The 22,179-nt window shown below is 41.4% G+C and overlaps 1 protein-coding gene across 2 annotated transcripts in view; it reads left to right on the forward strand.

Annotated features, from left to right (window-relative positions):
* The window catches only part of fa2h (fatty acid 2-hydroxylase), a 102,051-nt gene extending 93,078 nt beyond the window's left edge, over nt 1–8,973 (forward strand). Inside the window, exons 4-7 of one of the 2 annotated variants that reach the window (XM_069901214.1) lie at nt 254–360; nt 1,979–2,151; nt 4,288–4,540; nt 6,449–8,973. In XM_069901214.1, the coding sequence (XP_069757315.1) occupies nt 254–360; nt 1,979–2,151; nt 4,288–4,540; nt 6,449–6,528 (613 nt within the window). In that variant the 3' untranslated portion in view covers nt 6,529–8,973. The remainder of the gene's footprint in view (nt 1–253; nt 361–1,978; nt 2,152–4,287; nt 4,541–6,448) is intronic. The other variant, XM_069901215.1, reaches the window with a different exon arrangement.
* The last annotated feature ends 13,206 nt before the right edge of the window (nt 8,974–22,179 follow it).

Below are 22,179 nucleotides of genomic sequence, written 5' to 3' on the forward strand. Positions count from 1 at the left end.
TCGGTTCAGCTCAAATTGTGTCCTTGAAAATTACATGACTGGGTGGGGGTGGGTGTGGGGAAACACCTGACCAAGTTAGCTCCTTCTGGTGTGAATTTATTGAATGTCCCTGGTGTTGTGTGTTGCTTTGTATGTCAAAGGTGAGAAATAATCAAGCATGATATTGAAATCGCACCTGTTCAGGGATTGCTACTCTTTTCCAGTCAATTAGTTAAGCTAATTGTGAATCTTTTTAATCTGTGTTCTCTCTCAGGTATGTGGTGCCATTGGTTTGGGTTCCCATTGTGATTTTCTTTAGTTGGTATTGCTACACTGAGCTGGCGCAAGGCAACACTCAGCTTTTCACATACTTCACAACAGGTATTGTGATAGTTTTCAGATAGCAAGTACTTGAGTAACCAACGGTAATTCATTTTGGTTGGCTGCTAATATGCTTTTAAGGCAATTTTCTATCATAAATCCATGCCCTCCCTGTTTTCCATAGACAAGTGCTTAAATGATCTTCACTGTTTTGTACACACCAAGTTTAAGAGGCGTTGTGTTAACATTCAAATTGTTCCTCCCACAGGCTGTTTAAAAAGTCAAGAATGTGGTTTATGTGCATTGGAAGGAGAAAGGAAAATAACTTGTATGTTGTTTTCATTTATGCATGAACAGCTGCAAGGAAATTATAATTAGGAGGAATTCAAATTTTCAAGCTTTTTTAAAATCCTTCAATTAAATCAGTGGCTCTCCCAAAATAGTGTGTACCACTCAAATGCTTTATTTTAGCTGCACTTTAATTACACCGGACAAAATTTTTTTCAAAAGATTTTCTTCCTGGGAAAAAAAAGGGGGGATTATGATAAACAACTTTAAGCTGAACACAAAGGTCAGTTCAGTTTTGCTGTATCACGTAGGAAGTTGGAGAAACATCAAGTTAACTTTTATTGAATTTAGCATGTTTAATCACACAATGATAACACATTGCGTTAGTTAAACTGGCATAAAAATGTTTTGCCACTTATTTTCATTTGTACTCGGCATCTTGTGCTTCTCTTGTCAGTGTCCAACAATAATCGGCCAGTATTGATGGATTTCAGTTAGCTTGATAGCGCTTTTCCATTTTGATAATGTCCTGGTGAAACCTTTCACCATGTTGCTTTCACATTGAGATCCCAGTAAATTGGCGTGTCAACGACCCATGTTTAAAGTCAGTTCGGAGTGTTCACACTGAACCAAGTAAAGCCGGTTCAGTGCAACCTTTTGCAATAAGGACCTGGCATCCCGGTGCAAAAGGAGGTGGGACCAGCAGTGTTAGCATCCCGGGAAGGCGGGAAAGCCTTTACACTGGAGCCAATGCAAAGCTCATCAACTCTGATACTACCTACCTTAGTGGGTAAGTACCAGGATGAAAATGACCCACGCTCAACCACCACCAAGATCAACAGGGAAGAGGTCCAAGTGCAAATGCAGAAAATGAATTTTCAATGACATGTTGCACTTCATGATTTTGTCTGCTTGGTGTGGACTTAAAATATGACAGGAATTCACAGATATTGGTTGTATCTTAAAAGAAAATACTGATAAATTTAATCATGCTTAAAGATGGATATCCAAGTTCTCTCTACTGCCCTTCTTCTCCCCCCCCCCCCCACCCCTTAAAGCCCAGCACCAGCAACTGGATCCTGGGCGAATGGAAGTAGAGTCCATTCCTGTTTTGGGTCTTCAGCTGTAGCAGCTGCCCACAGTGTATGTACCCTTAATTGCAGGCTGGTCTTTTTCAAGAGATTGGTCAAGGATTCTGGCACCCTGGAGCAAGTGAATAGACTAGATGGAAACAGGTCAAGCTGCATGTACCATCCTTGGAGCGAGCATGATGGAATTATTAAATCTCTGCTGCTCTGTGTGCACATCCCAAGCTCAGGAATAGACCATTGTAGCTGACGGATACTGGATAAGGAGCAATAATTCACTAATTGTTTCTCTTTTTATGTAGAATACTCCATCCCTGTCCACAAGTACTGCTTTCCTCTATTATTCCTGATTGGAATGTTTCTTTGGTCCTTGGTTGAGTATCTGATCCATCGATTTGTTTTCCATATGAAACCACCAGCTAGCAATTACTACCTCATCACTCTTCACTTCATGCTTCATGGACAGCATCACAAGGTGATTGGAGAAAGGGATAGACTCCTGCCTGATATTGTGCAAGTAGGGCTTCTGCCCGTTCATTGGGGTGATGGAATTTCTGTTCAGGTTTTGAAATTTCAATTTAATGTGGAATCTTAAATTTGTTTGAGTAAAACACAGGGATTTATAAATATCATTATTGAAATAGCTTGTGTATACATTGATTTAAATATGGCTCTTTATCAGTTTTTTAAAATCATGTTATTAATTCTGGTCATTGACTGTGATGCAGGTTGACTTCTAATTTTTCCTGTTAGAAGTAATAGAATTACTTTCTTCTAACAGTTTTTTTTAATCGTGGGGTCAGGATAATAACTGTTTGTCCCACCCCACACTTGAGCATCAGGTAATAAAAATGATTTCAGATTTAATGGCACCTCCTGATTTTTGTTGACTGGGGCATCTTGAAATGCCTCCTGCTTCTGATGACACCTTCTGCAAAAGTCGAAATTGTTTCCAGAGACATTGCTGCAAAGTTGAAATGATGCTTTGAAAAACCCTAAAGAGTTGTTATCTACCTTAATCCTAGCCTTAATGTACTTAATCAGTTTAAGCATTCTGCAATGTGATGGTATCTTCTGAAAATTACCATACAGAGTGATTTGCAAGTCTTGGTGTGAGGAGCAAGGAATTGCCATGCCGGTTGGTGCAGTAAATAAAATCCCTGTTATCTAGAATTCAACTAAATGGAAAAAAAAATCAAAGACAATAAATAGATTTTTTTTAATGGAGTTTAAAATTGGCCCACCCTGCTGTTATTCCCTACAGGTGACAGATACCAAGGTTTTGTTAATGGAAATGTTGCTTTTTATTGCAAGGAGTGTGAAGTATAACAGTAGAGATTTGTTGCAAACTTGCAATTTTAACCTCCATATTTAAGAAACGACGTGTTTGTATCAGAGCCAGACTAAAGGACACTCACGAGATTGATTTCTGGGTTGGGGGTGATGTATGAAGTGAGGTTGGACCTGTACACAAAACCTGTACACAAAGTTTTAAAGAATACAAGATTGAGGAGGATTGACTGGGTAGGTATGGATTGAATGTTGCCCCTTGTGGGAGTATCCAGAACTAGGGAGTATTATTTCAGAATAAAGGATTACTTGTTTAAGACTGAGTTGAGGAGGAACTTCTGGGCATCGTGACTTATGAAATTCTTCACCTCTGAGATGTGAATAAAATGGTGCAGGAGTTGAGCAGCATGGGGAAAGTGGAAGTAGTATGACAAAGCTTGGATCAGCCATGATATTACTGAATGGCCATCTGTGCTGGTGCTGACTGCTCAAGCAGTCCATGTTCAAGTGAAGTTGGTGAGAATTCAGTTCAAAATTGATACGGTGCAGATTGTTCTGAAGCCGTGCAACAGGTTTGCAGAGCATTTTCCTTCTGTATTTTACTCGTTTCTTTCCCCCACCACAGCGTTTGATTTGAAATACTTGGCTCACACATTTTACTACTTTTTGCACTTTTGAACAGAACTTGCACTGCAGTATTGTGGCTGGGGATTGACACACTATCTGCATGCGAGATTGACGTCTTTGTGTGATGTACATAAATTGTATTTTTGGCCAATGAATTTTTTTCTCTGCCAACTAATAATAAACCAATTAAAGGAAAAATTACTTTTAAAGTGGGCTGAAACTTGCCTGACCTGGAAAATAAAAGGGCAGCCTTGGTGAAAAGTGGTGTGGCCATATTTTTTAAACTTAATTTTGGTGAATTCTGCTTCTCATGGTGGTCCATTAAATGTGAGCAGTTTTGACCTTTTCTGCATCAAAGAATTCTTGAACAAGCAGCCACTGACCCAGACATATACAAGCTTTGATGCTTGGAAGTTTTAATCAGCTTGGTTCCTAACTATTTTTCAATTGGTCTGTGCTGATCTTACAATTGAACAAGATTTTGAGCTGTACTAAGTGATACCCAAACATTCCTTTGGAAAGGTGTGAAATTTGGATATCTTGCTTTTTTTCCCACCTAATAACCTTGCAATGTTGTTATGTTGCTGTTGGCCATGTAAAAATGTTGTTAAAAATTTATGGTTGGGATGTTGTTCCATGAAAATTATTATTTTAAGCATGAAGAACTGACACATGTCCTTTCTCCTACTTGTAGTCTCCATTCGATGGTTCCCGATTGGTCTTCCCACCGGTTCCAGCGTCATTTGTAGTCGCCTTGTTCTTTGCTGCTTTCCACTTGCTTGCTCCAGGAGCAGTCGGCAAGTCCATCTTTGTTGGAGGTCTTGGTGGCTATGTTGTATATGATATGATACATTATTATCTGCATTATGGATCTCCAAAGAAGGGCAGCTACCTCTATGGACTTAAAGCATACCATGTAAAGCATCATTTCGAACATCAAAAATTAGGTATATCAAACTTGTTTCACAAGATCTTTGCTGAAGACAGAGTAAAAGGAAGAAAAATGAAAGGAATTTAAAATGATGGCACTTCATCATTTTCTCTCAGTATCTTAAAAAAGCCATCATTTTAAATTCCTTTCATTTATCACATCATTAAAAGGGTAGGAAATAAATAAACCATTTTGTGGTTGAAGTAAAAAGGGTAAGAGAAGGTTGTATGCGTACATGGAGGTGAGGGGGTTGGAGGGTTATTGGCGGAGAGCGGGAGGTTTGAGCTTGAGGAGTCATTCTAGTGAACCAGTGCGGACTCGAAAGGCCGACATGGCCTGTTTCCGCTCCGTAAATGGTTATATGTTACCAAGGAAGTTAGAATTTGCATATTACCTCTCTCCACCCCCATACTTTTAAGTGGAATTCAGTAATTCTAAGATAATAAAATGTGTAAACATTTCATTAGTAAATGCAAACTTCTGTTTGGAATTTGAGGTAATAGTTCATGTTAATGCTCTCATTCAATGAGGAACTAGTATTGAGACATTGGCCCATCTAGCTGTATTTTTAACCATCAAAGGTAATGCCTGCGCACTATGAAGTCTCCTGTGTGTTTAGTCCAATATCCTCTTCCCGTCCTGGCACCTTCTGTGTCTTCTCCAACCTGCTGTCACTGGAATGCTTCAAGACGAGTGGCCTTTCATTAATTTGGTAAATATTACTTTGGGGAGAAACATCTATTTAGGATGAGTTTTAAGAGTAGATATTTCCCTATCGTCTCCTCGTTGAAACTCGGAGAAAATTGATATCCACAAGAGACCTCTATCATAATCACCATTCTGATATGAGTAAGTGATATTATCTTATGAAGAATATCAAAATGGTGCTTTAAATCACTGTGCTTGGAATAAAATCCAATGATTCATTTGAACCTGCGCAAGTTAAAAATCTCACAGAAGTTAGCTTTAGGAGCAGATGTTTCCCCCAACTTCTCACTATTTCTAAATCTGATTTTTTTTTCCAAATGATTTGTCCAATTCTTCCAGCAACTTTTCAAATGCGATTTGAGTTTTTAATCCGTGCAGATACAAACCTGTGTGCTGTTCGCTGATACAAGCAATGTAGAAATATTGCTGGTTAAATTTAAAGTAAGCACCAAAAAGGACTCGCTCTGTCCTGTGTGCAAAATACTAAAACTATTACGAAAACTACTTTATCAGAGAGTCCAATGAATGGAGAATATATTCTTTGAGTGAGGACCAACCTTTGTTAGGAACTCCTGAACATTAGTTAAGGTTCCTTTGATTTCTCTCTTGTTCCTCTCATTCCTTTTCCCTCTCTCCTTTCAGAGAGCTCTCCATCCCTACCCTTCTTTCAGAGAGCTGTCCTTGCTCCCGAGTACCTCAGCTTTCTTCTACCCTCCCACCTGTATCCTGTGCTCCTCCTATCCTTTCCTTTCCCCTCCTGTCACCTCACCTTTTTATTCGGGCCTATGTTTTTTTTCTTACAACTGATGAAGGGTCCAAGGCTGAAACATTGGTTACTCTTTACCTCCTGCATAGCCTGCTGAGTTTTTCCAGCACGTGTGTGTATTGCATTCCTTTTTTTCTTGTGTGCCTGTCCTTTTATAATATGACCCTCTTTTGTTTCCTTGTACTACTAATGTATTCCAGTAAGTGTTTCCAAGATGAGGAGAACTGTCTGATTTCCACTCCACCTTGTGCAGCTATTCTAACTTGAGCAATGAATATCTGATTGGTGAAGATCAGGGTTCATCACTGGATGACAAGTACATGAATCTTTTACTTTTGCCTTCATTCAAAGCTAGAAAAGTTCCAATTAATCAATCATTGATCATGAGTTGCATATTTATCGAGTTTAATGCAGAACCTAATCCGTGTACATTTGCATTTTCTTATTTAGGATTTGGAATTACTAGTCGGATGTGGGACTATCCATTTAAAACTGTAATTCCAGAAGAAAAATTCGAGAAGAGTCACTGATGTCTACAATTGATCTTCAAGTCCACACAATTGATGCCTCATCAAATAGCCAGTCTCCTGAGAATCTCGATCCATGATATTCCTACATATGGCCAGACCTGTCCTTAGCTGTATTTTGGATTCCTTCCACATCTGGAAAAGGCTAAAAGCTTTACTCCTTTCTGATTTGTCAAAATATTATATCCCATTTCTTTCTTACAAAAGTGCCTGATCTCAAAGTTGTAATGCCTGTTGATCAATATTTATTGTTAAATATATTTTTGGACCTTTTATCTCTGCCTTGTAAAAGCAGTTGGGAATTGTAGGGAGTATTTACACTAATGTTAGGGCTTTGAATTTTAAGCAGTTTCTGGTTGGAAAGTATATTGAAAAAGGGAAAAATCAGCCTGCACAAATTTATCATGTTTTACTTGGTGTTAGTTCTCAGGTTAAAACAGAATTGAGGAAAAGTTGAAGCACATTCCATCGTTTTAACTTGTTTTATTGTCTAACTCGTCCATAAACTTGCCTTTTAATTTCCATAACTCAAAAGCTTGTCTGCACAAAAATACATTTCCTCTGAGTTTAGTTGGGGCTTTTAATTGAGTAACTGTTCTATTTGGTCGCAGTGGTTCTGTTTTCTTAAAACTTAAACTGAGGTTTTCCAGCCCTGCCTTTTTTATTATTCGTTCAAAATGCTCAACAGATCACTCCAGCATTTGGAGCACTGAGGCCAAGTATTGTGCATTTAATTCTTTAAATCTCAGACACTTGTGGCCACAATGAGTTCTGAGAGTAGCTGCTCTATATTCACCAGTATTTAATAAAAATCTTCAACATTTTGGGGTCTTGAACAAATAGTGTATTTTCCCTGTTGCAAAACTTTAAAACAAAAATGCAATGAAACTCTGGAGCATTTTTATTGTAGGTTTGGATCTCCTTATCTACAGACAAGAGGTTTGCTTTATATTGTCGTAAAATTGATGGATTTATCAGTAGGTCCACAGAACAGCATGTACAATTGGAAATTTGTATCTGGAAGATATTGCAGTGAAGGTTGGTGGGAAGCTGCTTTGACCAACTACAAATTAAACATGGGTGCTGAAGGCATTTAACTCGGTTGTGGTTGCAGAAGAGACTTGACATTTTAGCAGTGAATATTTTTGGGTGGCCCAACCACTTTTACTTTACAATTTGTCTTTCTTAACACTGGGAGTTTGACTGTTTTGGACATTGATTATATTGTGTAAGTATCCCCTGGATGGATGAGTTCCACTACTTTCTGGGACTCTGTGGTGGTTTATCTGTGCAGATACTTGAATCTCTGCTGCTTTAATACACAATACTGACTCATTGTGAGTGCTGAAGAGAACCTGTACAAGGTGAAATGTAAATAAAGCTCTGTATGTTTTGAAAGTAGTTTTTGTCCAAACTCTTCCCAAACAATTATTTTTAATTTCCCTGTTAGCCTCAATCTAATAAAATTAGAGTTCTTTAAATTTAAGAACTGGATGACGTTACTATTTCAAACCTCTCTAAGTGGTGAAACACCACAATTTGTCAGTCACCACAAATACTAGGAGATTCCTGTTAATCAAAATGCAGTAAGAGTTTTTGGATCAGAGATTTGAAGAATGTACGGCATTATTTTTACACTCTGCTGATCCAACAGTTATCTTGCATATTTTTGTGCAGTGATTTTTTTATATTTAGAATTTAAATTCATGTTGATTCTTAGAATTAGTGGTACAACTTTAAAGTTTTTTTTTGCCTCAAACTCGAACCTGACCCGAGATCTTTCAGTTTGCGAAGGAGTCATCAGTTTTGGCAGCCCATTCATTGCTTGCCCCAATGATTCACTGGGTTCTGCTTTTAGGTTGGTCACTAACACTGAACAAACATAAAATATAAAACACTAATTGAAATAAAATTAAACTTATCAACTTAAAATTGTTTTATCTACACAACTTCTCTCAACACTGAATTTGGAAGTGAATGTTCCTTGTGTAGAATGTCATGTGAAACACAATCTTAAACCTCTGTCCAATTGGCCATTACTGAAATGTTTACTCGGCCTGGTGTTCTGTGAAAATTTGAACTTTTTATTGATGAACAATTATGAACTCTAACTGAGGGATATTGTAAAATGGTCTTAAATGCTCTGGGGTCCTGTGAAACTACAATTTATTTTGCAGTGTGGAATGTACCCCATGCATAGCATTGTCCATGCAGTAGAATCTTGTGTAATGCTAATTTATATCTGCAGCATTGTGTGAATTTGCTTTTGATTGGCTAAATGTTAATAAATTTCTCAAAATGAGCCAAGTTAAGATCTATAAAGAATTTTGTTCTAGAATGCTAATTTGTAACCATAAAATTAATATTTGATCTACCAAGCACTTTTTAAGTTGTCACATTGCATTTATTTCTATTTAATAAACTTGCTTTTTCAAACAATATTAATAAGTAGAAGTTGTGGTTTGTGGCTGCCGGTTTTATTGAGTTTATTCAATTTACTTTGGTGAAGGAGACTAACCACTTGATAGTTCTGTGCTAATCTTAAAATGAGCAATAAATGTTTGACTTTTATTTCTCCCAAAAAAATTCACAAAGAAGGGAAGGTTTGGTAAAAGTTGAGTTAAAAATTGAATTTCTCATTGTATGGGAAGCTCAGTGTAATATTACGCATTCTAAAGAGCTTCATGTCGCAGTCTGGTTGGAATGAATGAGTTCTTATTACAACTATTTTGTTGAATAGTACATAGTACTGGTAAAGTAGTACACACTGCTGATCGGGTCTTTCTGGATGGTGAATATTAGAGTTAAATGAGGCTCTGGATTCTGTGTGCTGTAGGATACTCTTTGGATTAATCTAGATAGAGCAGCATAAATCTAGTCACAGGTATTCTTTCAAATTCGACGATGAGATTAATTCCAATTGCTCCATGACTTCGGCTTGTCTTCACTTTTAAACCACAGCCCATTTATTTCCTGCTCTCCATTTCAGATGTATCCACAGTCTTCTGTCAATTCTTGCTCAAACTTGTTTGCTTCTTTCAGGTGCAAGCACATTAGCTTCCTCTCTTATGCAAGAACAACCCAACAAAACAGACTTCTCAGGGCCTCTGTGCAAGACACGTAGATGTACAACGAGGCATAACACACATACAGACAAACAATTCATATCAAGGACAAATATTTCATCTACACGAATAAATAAAAATTGTTTCATGACTGAGAGTCTCGGATGGTAAATGCCAGCAGTTCCATTGGTCGTTCAGCATTTTCGCTCCCAGTGGGAAGAAGCTGTTCCTCAGCCTGGTAGTAATGGCTCTGATACTCCTGGATCTCCTCCCCAACTGGAGCAACAGATGCAGGATGGAAGGGGTCCTCAATGATTTTACATGCCCTCTTCAGACAACGATCCTGGTAGTTTGCGTCATTGGGTGAGGGGGAGAATCCAGTGATCCTCTCTGCCACTCTTATGGACGCGGATTGACCTCCAATCCATTTCTCTGCACCAAACGTATCACACTAATGAAGCTCTCAATAGAACTTCCTGGTAAAGGTTCACGTAATGGTGGCCGGTGGCCTTGCCCGTTTCAGTTATCTCAGGAAGTGCAGTCGCTGTTGCATCCCCTGACAAGTGAGGGGATATTGAGTATCCACGATAGGTCACTAGTTTTGTTTTGTAATTATTTATCACATTTGAACCATATCAACCAAAATATTTATAGATGTATCTCTTTAAATATACACAATGATATTTTTTTTTTTACCCTATCCCTCACTCCTCCCCTTCCCACCCCACTCCAAGACCAGTAAATATTGAACATATCTTTCTTCCTTTTCTTTGACTTGGCTTCGCGGACGAAGATTTATGGAGGGGGGTAAATGTCCACGTCAGCTGCAGGCTCATTTGTGGCTGACAAGTCCGATGCGGGACAGGCAGACATGGTTGCAGCGGTTGCAGGGGAAAATTGGTTGGTTGGGGTTGGGTGTTGGGTTTTTCCTCCTTTGTCTTTTGTCAGTGAGGTGGGCTCTGTGGTCTTCAAAGGAGGTTGCTGCCCGCTGAACTGTGAGGCTCCAAGATGTACGGTTTGAGGCGATATCAGCCCACTGGCGGTGGTCAATGTGGCAGGCACCAAGAGATTTCTTTAGGCAGTCCTTGTAACTCTTCTTTGGTGCACCTCTGTCACGGTGGCCAGTGGAGAACTCGCCATATAACACGATCTTGGGAAGGCGATGGTCCTCCATTCTGGAGATGTGACCCACCCAGCGTAGCTGGATCTTCAGCAGCGTGGACTTGATGCTGTCGGCCTCTGCCATCTCGAGTACTTCAATGTTAAGGATGAAGGCGCTCCAATGAATGTTGAGGATGGAGCAGAGACAACGCTGGTGGAAGCGTTCTAGGAGCCGTAGATGATGCCGGTAGAGGACCCATGATTCAGAGCCGAACAGGAGTGTGGGTATGACAGCGGCTCTGTATACGTTTATCTTTGTGAGGTTTTTCAGTTGGTTGTTTTTCCAGACTCTCTTGTGTAGTCTTCCAAAGGCGCTATTTGCCTTGGCGAGTCTGTTGTCTATCTCGTTGTCGATCCTTGCATCTGATGAAATGGTGCAGCCGAGATAGGTAAACTGGTTGACCGTTTTGAGTTTTGTGTGCCCGATGAAGATGTGGGGGGGCTGGTAGTCAAGGTGGGGAGCTGGCTGATGGAGGACCTCCGTTTTCTTCAGGCTGACTTCCAGGCCAAACATTTTGGCAGTTTCCGCAAAACAGGACGTCAAGCGCTGAAGAGCTGGCTCTGAATGGGCAACTAAAGCGGCATTGTCTGCAAAGAGTAGTTCACGGACAAGTTTCTCTTGTGTCTTGGTGTGAGCTTGCAGGCGCCTCAGATTGAAGAGACTGCCATCCGTGCGGTACCGGATGTAAACAGAGTCTTCATTATACAATAAAACAACATCTTTATACAAAAGGAAAACAAACAAAGATGTGTCATCTACTTATACACATTAAATCTGCTCATTTTTATCTTCTTATCATTTTAGGTGATGGAGGTCCGAGGCCGGCTCTTTCTGTTATGTTTCATGTATGTTTCCTAGATTTTTTTCAAACAATGTAACTTTGTCTTTTAAATTATGTGATTTTTCTTTTCCAATGGAATACACTTACTCATTTCCATGTATTGCTGTATTCTCAGGCTCACTTCCATTTTCCAAGTTGACATTATACATTTTTTTGCTACTGCTAAGGCTATCATAATGAATCTTTTTTGTGCTTTATCCAATTTGAGACCTAATTCTTGTTATTTAAAAGAAAAAATTCTGGATTTTTGGGTATGTTATTTTTTGTGATTTTATTTAATATCTGATTTAGTTCTTCCAAAATGTATTCACTGATAAGTAAAGTGAACTCCAAAGAACTTGGTTGGTCCTTTCCATTCTCTCTACAGAGTTGTTGAAATGTGGTGGAGGGCGGTTGTCCTAGTCCTCCTAAAGTCCACGATCATCTTCGTGTTGTCCACGTTGAGACTCGGTTATTACTCCCACACCATTTCCCTCGATTTTTCACCCTCTTCTCTAGTGAGTCTAGTAGTTGGTCTCATCGCCTGCAAACTTGATGACACTTGGAACTGGAGCTGGTAACACAGTCATGGGTTAGTAGTGGGTTAAGTCCACGATCATCTTTGTGTTGTCCACGTTGAGACTCGATAATCACTCCCACACCATTTATCTCAATTTTCCGCCTCTTTAGTGCGACTAGCAGTTGGTCTCATCGCCTGCAAACTTGATGACACTGCTGGAGCTGGTAACACAGTCATGGGTTAGTAGTGGGTTAAGTACACTTTACACAACTTAAAAAGCAGAAATCCTGGACTTGCTCAACAGGCAATGTCTGTGGAAAGAATGCTGTGTTTCTGCTCTGGAGTGTAGTCAGAGCACCCACAGTATCTGTTTTAATTTGTGATATCCAGCAACTTTAGTTTTATTACTTTCACATCCAGGGACGTTGTTTCCAAATTCAGTATTTGGAAGTTTACATGCCCTTGTTTATTGGGACCAAGTAGGTCATTTGAGCCTATTCCTCCTATTTTAACTTGCCTGTTCTCCCTTTCATCTCTGTTCATTTAGCAAACTTTTTATGGTAGCTTCCACTGCTTCAACTCAAATTTGCTTTTTTTAATTTCAGCTATCTTTCCCTCAAGTTCAAATTTATTGTCGTGTGTACTAGACTGAAGGCTGCATTTGGCAATTGGAGTCAGGTGACTCAGGCAGTTGGATTTGAAAAGCTCAAATCAGCAGGAAGCTGATTGGACAATGGAGATCAAGTGATCCAGGGTACTTGTATTTTTTTTTCATGAACTTGTGACACTTCAACTGAGCAGTCTGGAGATGGAACTATCAACTGGAGTTCCACACTACATGCAGCAGTAAGTAGGAAATTCGCAGCTAGCTAGTTTTTTTTCTACATTGGTGACCACAACAAGATCTGCTGTTTCACGTATATTTATTGTCCCACTTTGTTCTACCGTCTCTGTGGGAGATGTCTATTTTTATCCATGAATAATGTAGAGACAATAGGTGAGTCAGTTGGCCACCACCGCACCTGTACTGCTCATTGCAGTGGTCAGTATGGAACTACCACTGTTTTGGCCCACTGACCTAGCATTAAGGTTTGTGCAGGTGGAGGTGCAATTTTATACCTGGAACATAACATCACAGGAGACCTGTTTTGTGTATGTTACTGCCTCATTACAACCAGAAATGGCACAAGTAGTACGTGACTTCTTAATTTCTCTGCCAGTCGAAGACTGTCATAACAAGCTCGAGGCCAAGGTGATCAGATGCTCTGGCATTTCAGAATATCACCGTTTACACTGCCTTCTTGGAAGAGCTGGGGGATAGGAAGTTGTTTCAGTTTCTTCAGCAAATGTATCAGCTGTTAGGAGACAGCGAGCTGGAGGACAACATCTTAAAATAGCTGTTTCACAGCACCTGCCTGGTCTTATCCTGGAGTCAACATCAGAGCCTGTAGATAATCAACAAATGCACCAAGATCACTGACAAGATCTTAGAGGTGGCTACACCAGGCAGGTCAGTGCAATAAAGTTGGTGCTCATGAGCCTCCTTCCATAACAACTGGAACAATTTGTAGAAGAAGTCCAGGTACTCACCTGCCATATTGCCTTGGATTGGGGCCGCAGTGACAGCCTGAAAGGGCAGCATTGTTCACATCGGGAGCAGAGCCACAGCCGCACATCATCACACACTGGTGGCAAATGTTGGTATCACTGGAGGTTCAGTGACTAGGCTCAACACTGCTACCCTCCTCTCAAGCTAAACAGCCAGGAAATGCCCAAGCCAGGGATTGTCTGTCAGAAAGCCAAAGTTCATCATCATATCAGACCTCCCCTTGACATGTACACTACTCCAGATGCCAATTTCAACTTATACACATTAATATGGTAGGACCTCTCCCTCTACTGAAGGGATACAGCATAGACTGGGCTGACGCTATACCTATTCATGATATGATGAACGAGACAGTAGAGTTTTGGTCCACCACTGAGTGACACATTATGGCACACCATCTACGATCACGGCAGACAGGACAACAGTTTGAATCCCAACTCTTTCACGATCTGACAAATCTACTTGGTAATAGACACACCCACATAACAGCCTATCATCCTGCAGCTAATGGCGTCGTTGAATGCTTTCATCGTCAACTCAAGGCAGCATTGAAATCCCAGCAGAACCCAAACCAGTAGTATGAGTACTTGCCAATCATAGTACTAGGCATTCATGCAATGGTAAAAGACCTAGGCTGAACACTAGCTGAACCAGTGGCTGAATCTAACAGTACCTGGACAGATAGTTGCACCTGATCAACCTACATCAATACTAGACACAACCATTGATGTTCATTGACTACGGCAGTACATGACAAATATCACTTCTATCCAAACACATACACAAAGTGTTGTATCACGTGTACCACCTGAGCTCAGTTCAACCCCTCTATTCACCATGCACTGGACCATATGAGGTGATACCCAGGTCTCCCAAGTATTTTGTTCTTGATATACAAGGCAAGAAGGAATCTGTTAGCATCGACCATCTTAAAGCTGCTCACTTAGAGGATGAATTTTAAGCCTCATTGATGACCAAGAATGAACCAGTTGTGCCAGTAAGCAGAAATACTATTTCCTCTGACAGGGATAACACCTCTCCACCTGCAACACATCCACCTGTAAAAACAATAAGGTCTGTGAGAAAAGTACACTGGCCAGCTTGTTATGCACAATATTTCAACACCTGAAGGGACTCTTGATATTGTACATCCGTCATGCTCTTTTTTTTTGTCGTTATCGATCGCTTGTCCCCACACTTGGTGCTCTTGCGATCTTGGAGGGGGGCTATTGTAGCAGGCTTCAACAGGGATTTTATCTGAAGGCTGCACCTTGCAGTTGGAGTCAGGTGACTCAGGCATTTGGATTTGAAAAGCTCAGATCAGCAGGAAGTTGATTGGGCAATAGAGATCAAGTGATCCACGGGTCATTTTTTTCATGAACTTGTGACAGAGCATAGTATTAATTCACTTCAACTCAGCAGTCTGGAGACAGTACTATCGACCAGAGTTCCACAATGTCCATGCAGCAGTGAGTAGGAAATTCACAACTAACTTTTTTTTGTACACATACCATGATGTGATGATAGATTGTTTTACAAGCAGACTAGTTAGACATCTCATACAAGGAGAACACATTACAGAAATGCAGAGTTGGAGAGATCAGACAGTAGAGATCAAGGATAGCATAATTTTACTATTTTGAGGTTCATTCAAGAGCCTGATAACACTGGGCAATGAAGACTTTTTTTAAAAATGTAACCTATTTTTGTGATTTCCTGTCATATTTTAAGTCTATTTCAAACAGACAAAGCCTTGAAGTTCAGCATGTCATTGAAAATTCATTTTCTGTATTCGTACTTGGGCTTCTTCCCTGCTGATCTTGGTGCAGTCGGTAACTCTTGGTGAAAGGTTTCACCAGGACTTTGCGACCAATGGACAACTGGAATCGATTAATGCTGCCTGGCTTGTTGTTGGGCACTGGCATGAGAGGCATCAGATGCTGAGTACAAACGAAAATCAGCAGCAAAACATTTTTAGGACAGTTGAACTAACGCAACGTGTCAGCATCATTGTGCCGTTAAACATGCTAAATTCCATCAAAGTTCATGTTTCTCCAACTTCCTATGTGAGATTAGCAGATCAAAAATTATCTTTGGGTTCAGCTTGAAGTTGTTTATCATAATCCCTAGTTTTGTTCAGGAAGCAATACCTTTGGGGGGAAAATGTCCATTGTAACAACAAGGGATTAAAACTCTCCTTCAGTCTTGTGCATGATCTTGTATTGACGAATTTTTATCCTGGGGAGAATGATGAGTATATTTGGGATGGGATAGATCTTTTAATATATTGGCTATTTTTCCAAGGCAGCAGGAGTTATAGATGGAGTTGGACTGCAGTGTCAAAAAAGAAAAAAGGGCAGTGGATTCAATACTGGGTTTCGCTGCCTGCTTGCAAAGGTAGGATTTGAATGGTGGAGAAGATCTGATATTATTTCTAGGTGTCAACCCTGCTGTGCACACCATTCAGTGAATCCATGGCCATAATATGCACAGACACGCATGCTTTAGCCTTTTGCCCTTGCACTTCCAGCTATTATTCCAGTTCATGCTATTAATGTACTCCTAGTTAGTCCATTTCATTTGGCCCAGTGCAATCCCTGAGCCAGCCCAACACCATTCCATTCCTTAGGGCTGGAAATACTTGGGAATGAAAATATTTGCAAGTAGCTGTCAGTCAATATGGGATTTTCACAATAAAGATGGAAGGCCTTTTCCGTCCACGATTTTGCCGCTGCCTTGCAGAGAGCATAGGAACCATGGTAACCCAGTGGTCAAGTGTCTGGCGTCCACAATGAATAGCTGCAACATGCACTTCCACAATCCTGGCTCTGACCTTTTTTTGTCTTCTCCTTTCTATTTATATTTTTGCTGCTGCTCTCACAAAAACCCAAGTGGCCTCGTGATGGAGGAAGTTGGTGCGCTGACACGCACTGTGACTGCAGTGAAAGCACGTGAACGCTGGAGGAACTCAGCAATATCTTTCAGCGACCGTAGGAGGTAAAGATGTTTAACCACCCCTTTCAGCCTCAAAACGTTCGTTATGCATCTTTTACCTCTTGTGGATTGGGTGTGGAGAGGTGTTCAAAAGATGATGCAGGACTGGTGTAAATGGGCATCGATTGTTGACCTTGTGGGCCGAAAGTTTGCTTGCTGTGTGATGTATGTACTACAAACCTTACCTTTGTCCGTGATCAGGCTGCCAAGGCGGTGGCGGAAATAGATCAGCAGTTCCATTAACAAGCCTTCCAGGTGGTCGCAGGTCAGTGCATCAAGTGCAAGCAGTGGAGATTGCTTAATTTGGCATCATGCTCTGGGCAGACATCAGAGGGGCCTGTTCTTGTTCTATACTGCTGTTGTGTCACCGTACTGCCATTCAACAGCCTGTGGGGTTGCCTCAATGCAGACCGGCTTTCTTTCAACAGTTAGTTTCCCTGCTTCACCTAACCTGTCACTCGCTTCCTCCAAATGTTTCCAACAGGTCTTTTAAAATTATTAATGCCCATTTGGAGGATGCTGAGTGATAGACCCTGGGGTGGGGGTGGGGGTGGGGGGAAGGAGTGTATTCATTTTTTATGGTGTTCAATGTTGAAACTAAAAATTATGACATGAGCTGTTAGTCTCTTGTGATTCAATTTGTGTCCCCAAAGAAATGTTTTTGCATAAATGTATTTTTCCCTTGCACTCTGAAGTCTGCACATGGATTTTTTTTTAAAATATCAAACTTTATCTTCCTCGATTCTGATTGTGATTGGGACTCTTTTACTGTTTTCCCTGATGTTTCCTAGTGCAGTATTTTGAGAGGTTCCCTGCATATAGATGATTAACCCGTGGAGTCCTGGTATTCATTGGAGAAAAGGTGATGAAATTTGCATTGGGAATTGGAGTGGAGGCCCTGATGCCATCTGGTAAACAAAATGGCAACCATCAAAACGCTTGAGTGACATAAATGGGATGGGGAGAGTGGTTTTTTTTAAATACAATCACAGCTTCTGCAGACTTGCCTGTTTCAGTGGGGATAGTGATTGACAAGGTAATGTTGCTATGGCGATTAATTGCACTGTCAACATTCACACTCCCAGCTGGGAGCATCTGAGTCACAGGCTGTGAAGGTTTGAGCACTGCAACAAAGCAAGCCAACCAGCAAAGAAGATGCAAGTGGATGTTGTGTATTTGGATTTTCAGAAGGCCTTTGACAAGGTGCCATGTATGAAGCCCACAGTCTTCTTTGGCTTGGCTTCGCGGACGAAGATTTATGGAGGGGGTAAAAAGTCCACGTCAGCTGCAGGCTCGTTTGTGGCTGACAAGTCCGATGCGGGACAGGCAGACACGGTTGCAGCGGTTGCAGGGGAAAATTGGTTGGTTGGGGTTGGGTGTTGGGTTTTTCCTCCTTTGCCTTTTGTCAGTGAGGTGGGCTCTGCGGTCTTCTTCAAAGGAGGTTGCTGCCCGCCAAACTGTGAGGCGCCAAGATGCACGGTTTGAGGCGATATCAGCCCACTGGCGGTGGTCAATGTGGCAGGCACCAAGAGATTTCTTTAGGCAGTCCTTGTACCTTTTCTTTGGTGCACCTCTGTCACGGTGGCCAGTGGAGAGCTCGCCATATAACACGATCTTGGGAAGGCGATGGTCCTCCATTCTGGAGACGTGACCCATCCAGCGCAGCTGGATCTTCAGCAGCGTGGACTCGATGCTGTCGACCTCTGCCATCTCGAGTACTTCGACGTTAGGGGTGTAAGCGCTCCAATGGATGTTGAGGATGGAGCGGAGACAACGCTGGTGGAAGCGTTCTAGGCCGAAGCCCACAGTAGTATAACAGGAAACAGACCAGCATGGGTCGAGCATTGGCTGATTGGCAGGAAGCTGCCAGTGCTTTTGGTGTTCCACAGGGGTCAGTGTTGAAGCCACTTATTTTCATGCTGTATAACAAATGCTTTGTGTCCAAATTTGCAGAAGACCATCACTCTGAGCATGGCCCCCCCCTCCCCCTCAGGCTGCGTGCTTAGTTCACTGCTGTTCACTCTGCTGACCCACGACTGTGCAGCTAAACACACCCCGAACCTCATTAACAAGTTCGCTGATGACATGACCATGGTGGGCCTGATCAATAAGAATGACGATTTGTTAAAACTGCATTAGCACTGGCAAGAAAATGCTATTACACGACAACTCCGATTATCTGAAATCGGGTTCTCTGAAATCCTCAATTATCTGAATTTTGTTAAAACATTTGTATTAGTGAGGATATCTGAAACAGATCAGACATCCTCATTCATCCAAAACTTCTTCAGAGCTGAACCGGCCGGGGGGCATTGGGGCTCCTGGTGGGAGCTGGGATGTTGGGCTCCAGGTGGCACTGGTGCCTTGGACAGAAGGTGTGAATGATCGGCAGAGGCCGGCATTTTTTTGGGTGAGAATTAAACATTATTTTAAATGCTTAAAAGGCTTTCCCTTGTTGTTTGTTGTTGTCTAAACACTGTTAGAAGTGATTTGCTGTCGCTACTGGGCTGTTTTTAAAAAATGACCAGTTCCCCGAAAAAAAAAAAGTTTATCCGACTTAGGCCCGGTCCTGATCATTTTGGATCATCGGAGTTGTACTGTACTTGGAAATCAGATTCACATTTGGGTCTGGAAGGATGGAATGCGGAAATTCAGAGTTGTATTCTTTTAGAGAAAATTACATATAATTTGAGAAATAAATATGGTATATTTTTGCAAATATTGTGCCTGGATATGCAAATATTAGGTATAACTACATAATAGTCCTCTTCTTTTCCTTCGAGCCCTGTAGAGATCCTTTAAATATTGACTATATAGAAGATTGGTTAATGTCTTGAATAGTTAATTGTCCATCTCCGATGAATCCTTGAAGATTTTCTTTTTTTGTTTCTAGTTAATAACTTTATATTATTGTACTATTAAATAACTTCTTATGGGGTGGGGGGAAGGGGGTTTGGAATAGAGGGGGGAGTTATAAATTAATGTAATTTTTTGAATTTTATTGTTGTATTCAATGACTGTTAAATACATGTATGAAAAATTTAAAAATTTTTAAAGTTACCCAGTGTTTAGAGATGAGGTGCAGTCACTTACAGACCTGGTGCAGAGCCAATAACCTGTTTCTGAATGGTACAAAAACAAAAGAGATAGTTGTTGACTTTAGAAGGGCCTGGGGAGACCACATTCTGCAGACCATTGACAGCTCCACTGTTGAGGTAATCAAGTGCATGGACAGAGTATCAAACAGTGCCTACTAGAATCTCTGAAAAGGCTGAGAATCCTGTGATATCTGTTTCTGAGGGCGATGTCAGGCCCTGATGGTGTACCTGGCAGGGGACTGAAAATCTGTACCAACCAACCAGCCGGAGTGTGAACGGACATTTTCAACCTCTCTTTCCTTCAGTCAGAGGTTTCCACCTGCTTCAAAAGAGCATCAATCATCCCGGTACCCAAGCAGAGTAGTGTGGACTGCTTCAACAACTACTGCCCAGTAGCACTAACTTCTGTGATGAAATACTGTGAGAGGGTGATCATGCCCAGAATTAACACGTACCGAGGCAAAGATCTGGACCCACTGCAATTCACCTATCGTCATAATCGCTCCACAGCAGATGTAATATTGCTGGCTCTCCACTCAGCTTTGGATCACCTTGCAAACAGCAATTCATACATTTGGCTGCTCTTCATTGACTGTAGCTTGGCCTTAAATACCATTATTCCCTCAGTGCTGGTCAAGAAGCTACAAACTCTAAGCCTCTGTACCCCCTGTGCAACTGGGTCTTTGACTTCCTCATCGGAAGACCACAGTCAGTACAAATTAGAAACAACGTTTCCTCAATGATTATCAATGCAGACGCACCCCAAGGATGTGTGCTTAGCCCACTGCTCTACTCAATATACATCCTCAACTGTGTGGCCAGGCACAATATCCAATGCTATCTATAAGTTTGGTGATGATACCATAGTTTTCAGCAGAATTACAAATGGCAATGAGGAAACGTACAGGAGGCAGAGAGATCAGCTCATTGAATGGTGTAACGACAACAACTTTGTGCTCAATGTCGGAAAAACCAAGATGGTGATTGTGGACTTCAGGAGGAAGTCAGGGGAACATGACCCAGTCCTCATCGAGGGCTCAGTAGTGGAGCCCTGGGTGACAACATATCCGAGGATCTGTCCTGGAGCCTCCATGTTGATGCAATCACAAAGAAGGCACCCTGGCGGCTATACTTTGTGAGGTGTCTGAGGAGATTTAGTATGTCACCGAAGACTCTCATAAGCTTTGACAGGTGTACCATGGAGAGCAGTTTGGTTGGTTTCCTCACTACCTGGTATGGAGGCGGCAACTCTCAGAACAAGAATAAACTCCAGAGGGTTGCTAACTTGGCCTGTGACATCGGGCACCAGACTCCACGCCATTGAGGACATTTACATGAGGCAGTGTCTTAAAAAAGCAGCCTCTATCCTCAAAGGCCCCCACCACCCAGGCCATGCCCTCTTCACTCTACTATCATCAGGGAAAAGGTACAGGAGCTTAAAGATGAGCTCTCAGCGGCACAAGGACAGCTTCTTCCCCACTGCCATCAGATTCCTGAATAATCAATGAACCAAGACACTGCCTTATTTTCCTGCCCTGTTTTTTTAAATATAGTAATGTTGAAAGATGGTTATAATACACCGCAAAACACCGAATCTCATGACAATAAATCCTGATTCTGAGATCTAGAAAGGTTGTTTCCCATGGTGGGAGAGTCTAGGACAATAGAGATCATCTTCAGGATTGAAGGGCATCCACTAAGAACAGAGGTGCGAAGGAATTTCTTTCACCAGAGGGTGGTGAATCTGTGGAATTTTTTTGTTGCTGATAGTTGTGGAGGCCAAGTCATTGGGTGTGTTTAAAGGAGAGATTGATAGATTCTGATTGTCCAGGACATCAAAAGTTATGGGGAGTAGGCTGGTCAGTGGAGCTGAGTGGGAAAATGGATCAGCTTGAGATTGTAGAGCAGGCAGACTCGATGGGCCCATTTCTATGTCTTATGGGCTACCAATCTTAAGCTAGGAGCTTGAAGAAAAAACCTGAGTGGACTTGCTACCCAAGTCGAAAACGGGCCCGTAGGCCCACCGAGCCAATGCTAACTACCAACTTACACTAATCCAACAATAATCACTTTCTATCCTCCCCAAATTCTCAACCCAATTCTCAAGTATTTGACTGTTTAAAAAGGGCGCAAAGGGTAAAGAGTTAAGGTGAGTAATGATTTGTGGGAGTGAGTAGTTGGATAATTGAGTTAATTGGTATGGACCAGTAAAAAGAGGGGCTGCTGAAGGAGTGTGAGGCAGCCTAGTTAAGGAGTGGAGGGTTTGGTGAGTTAAAGAAGAGCCTGCTTGGTATCAGAGAGGTAAGGCCAGGTGAGGTCATTTAAATCCTTTCACTTCGATAATGGGGCCAGATAGGGCAGTGGATTTCTCAGGTTGCAAAAAGGA

The sequence above is a fragment of the Narcine bancroftii genome, chromosome 10 (genome assembly GCF_036971445.1).
Source record: "Narcine bancroftii isolate sNarBan1 chromosome 10, sNarBan1.hap1, whole genome shotgun sequence".
Lineage (NCBI taxonomy): Eukaryota > Metazoa > Chordata > Chondrichthyes > Torpediniformes > Narcinidae > Narcine > Narcine bancroftii.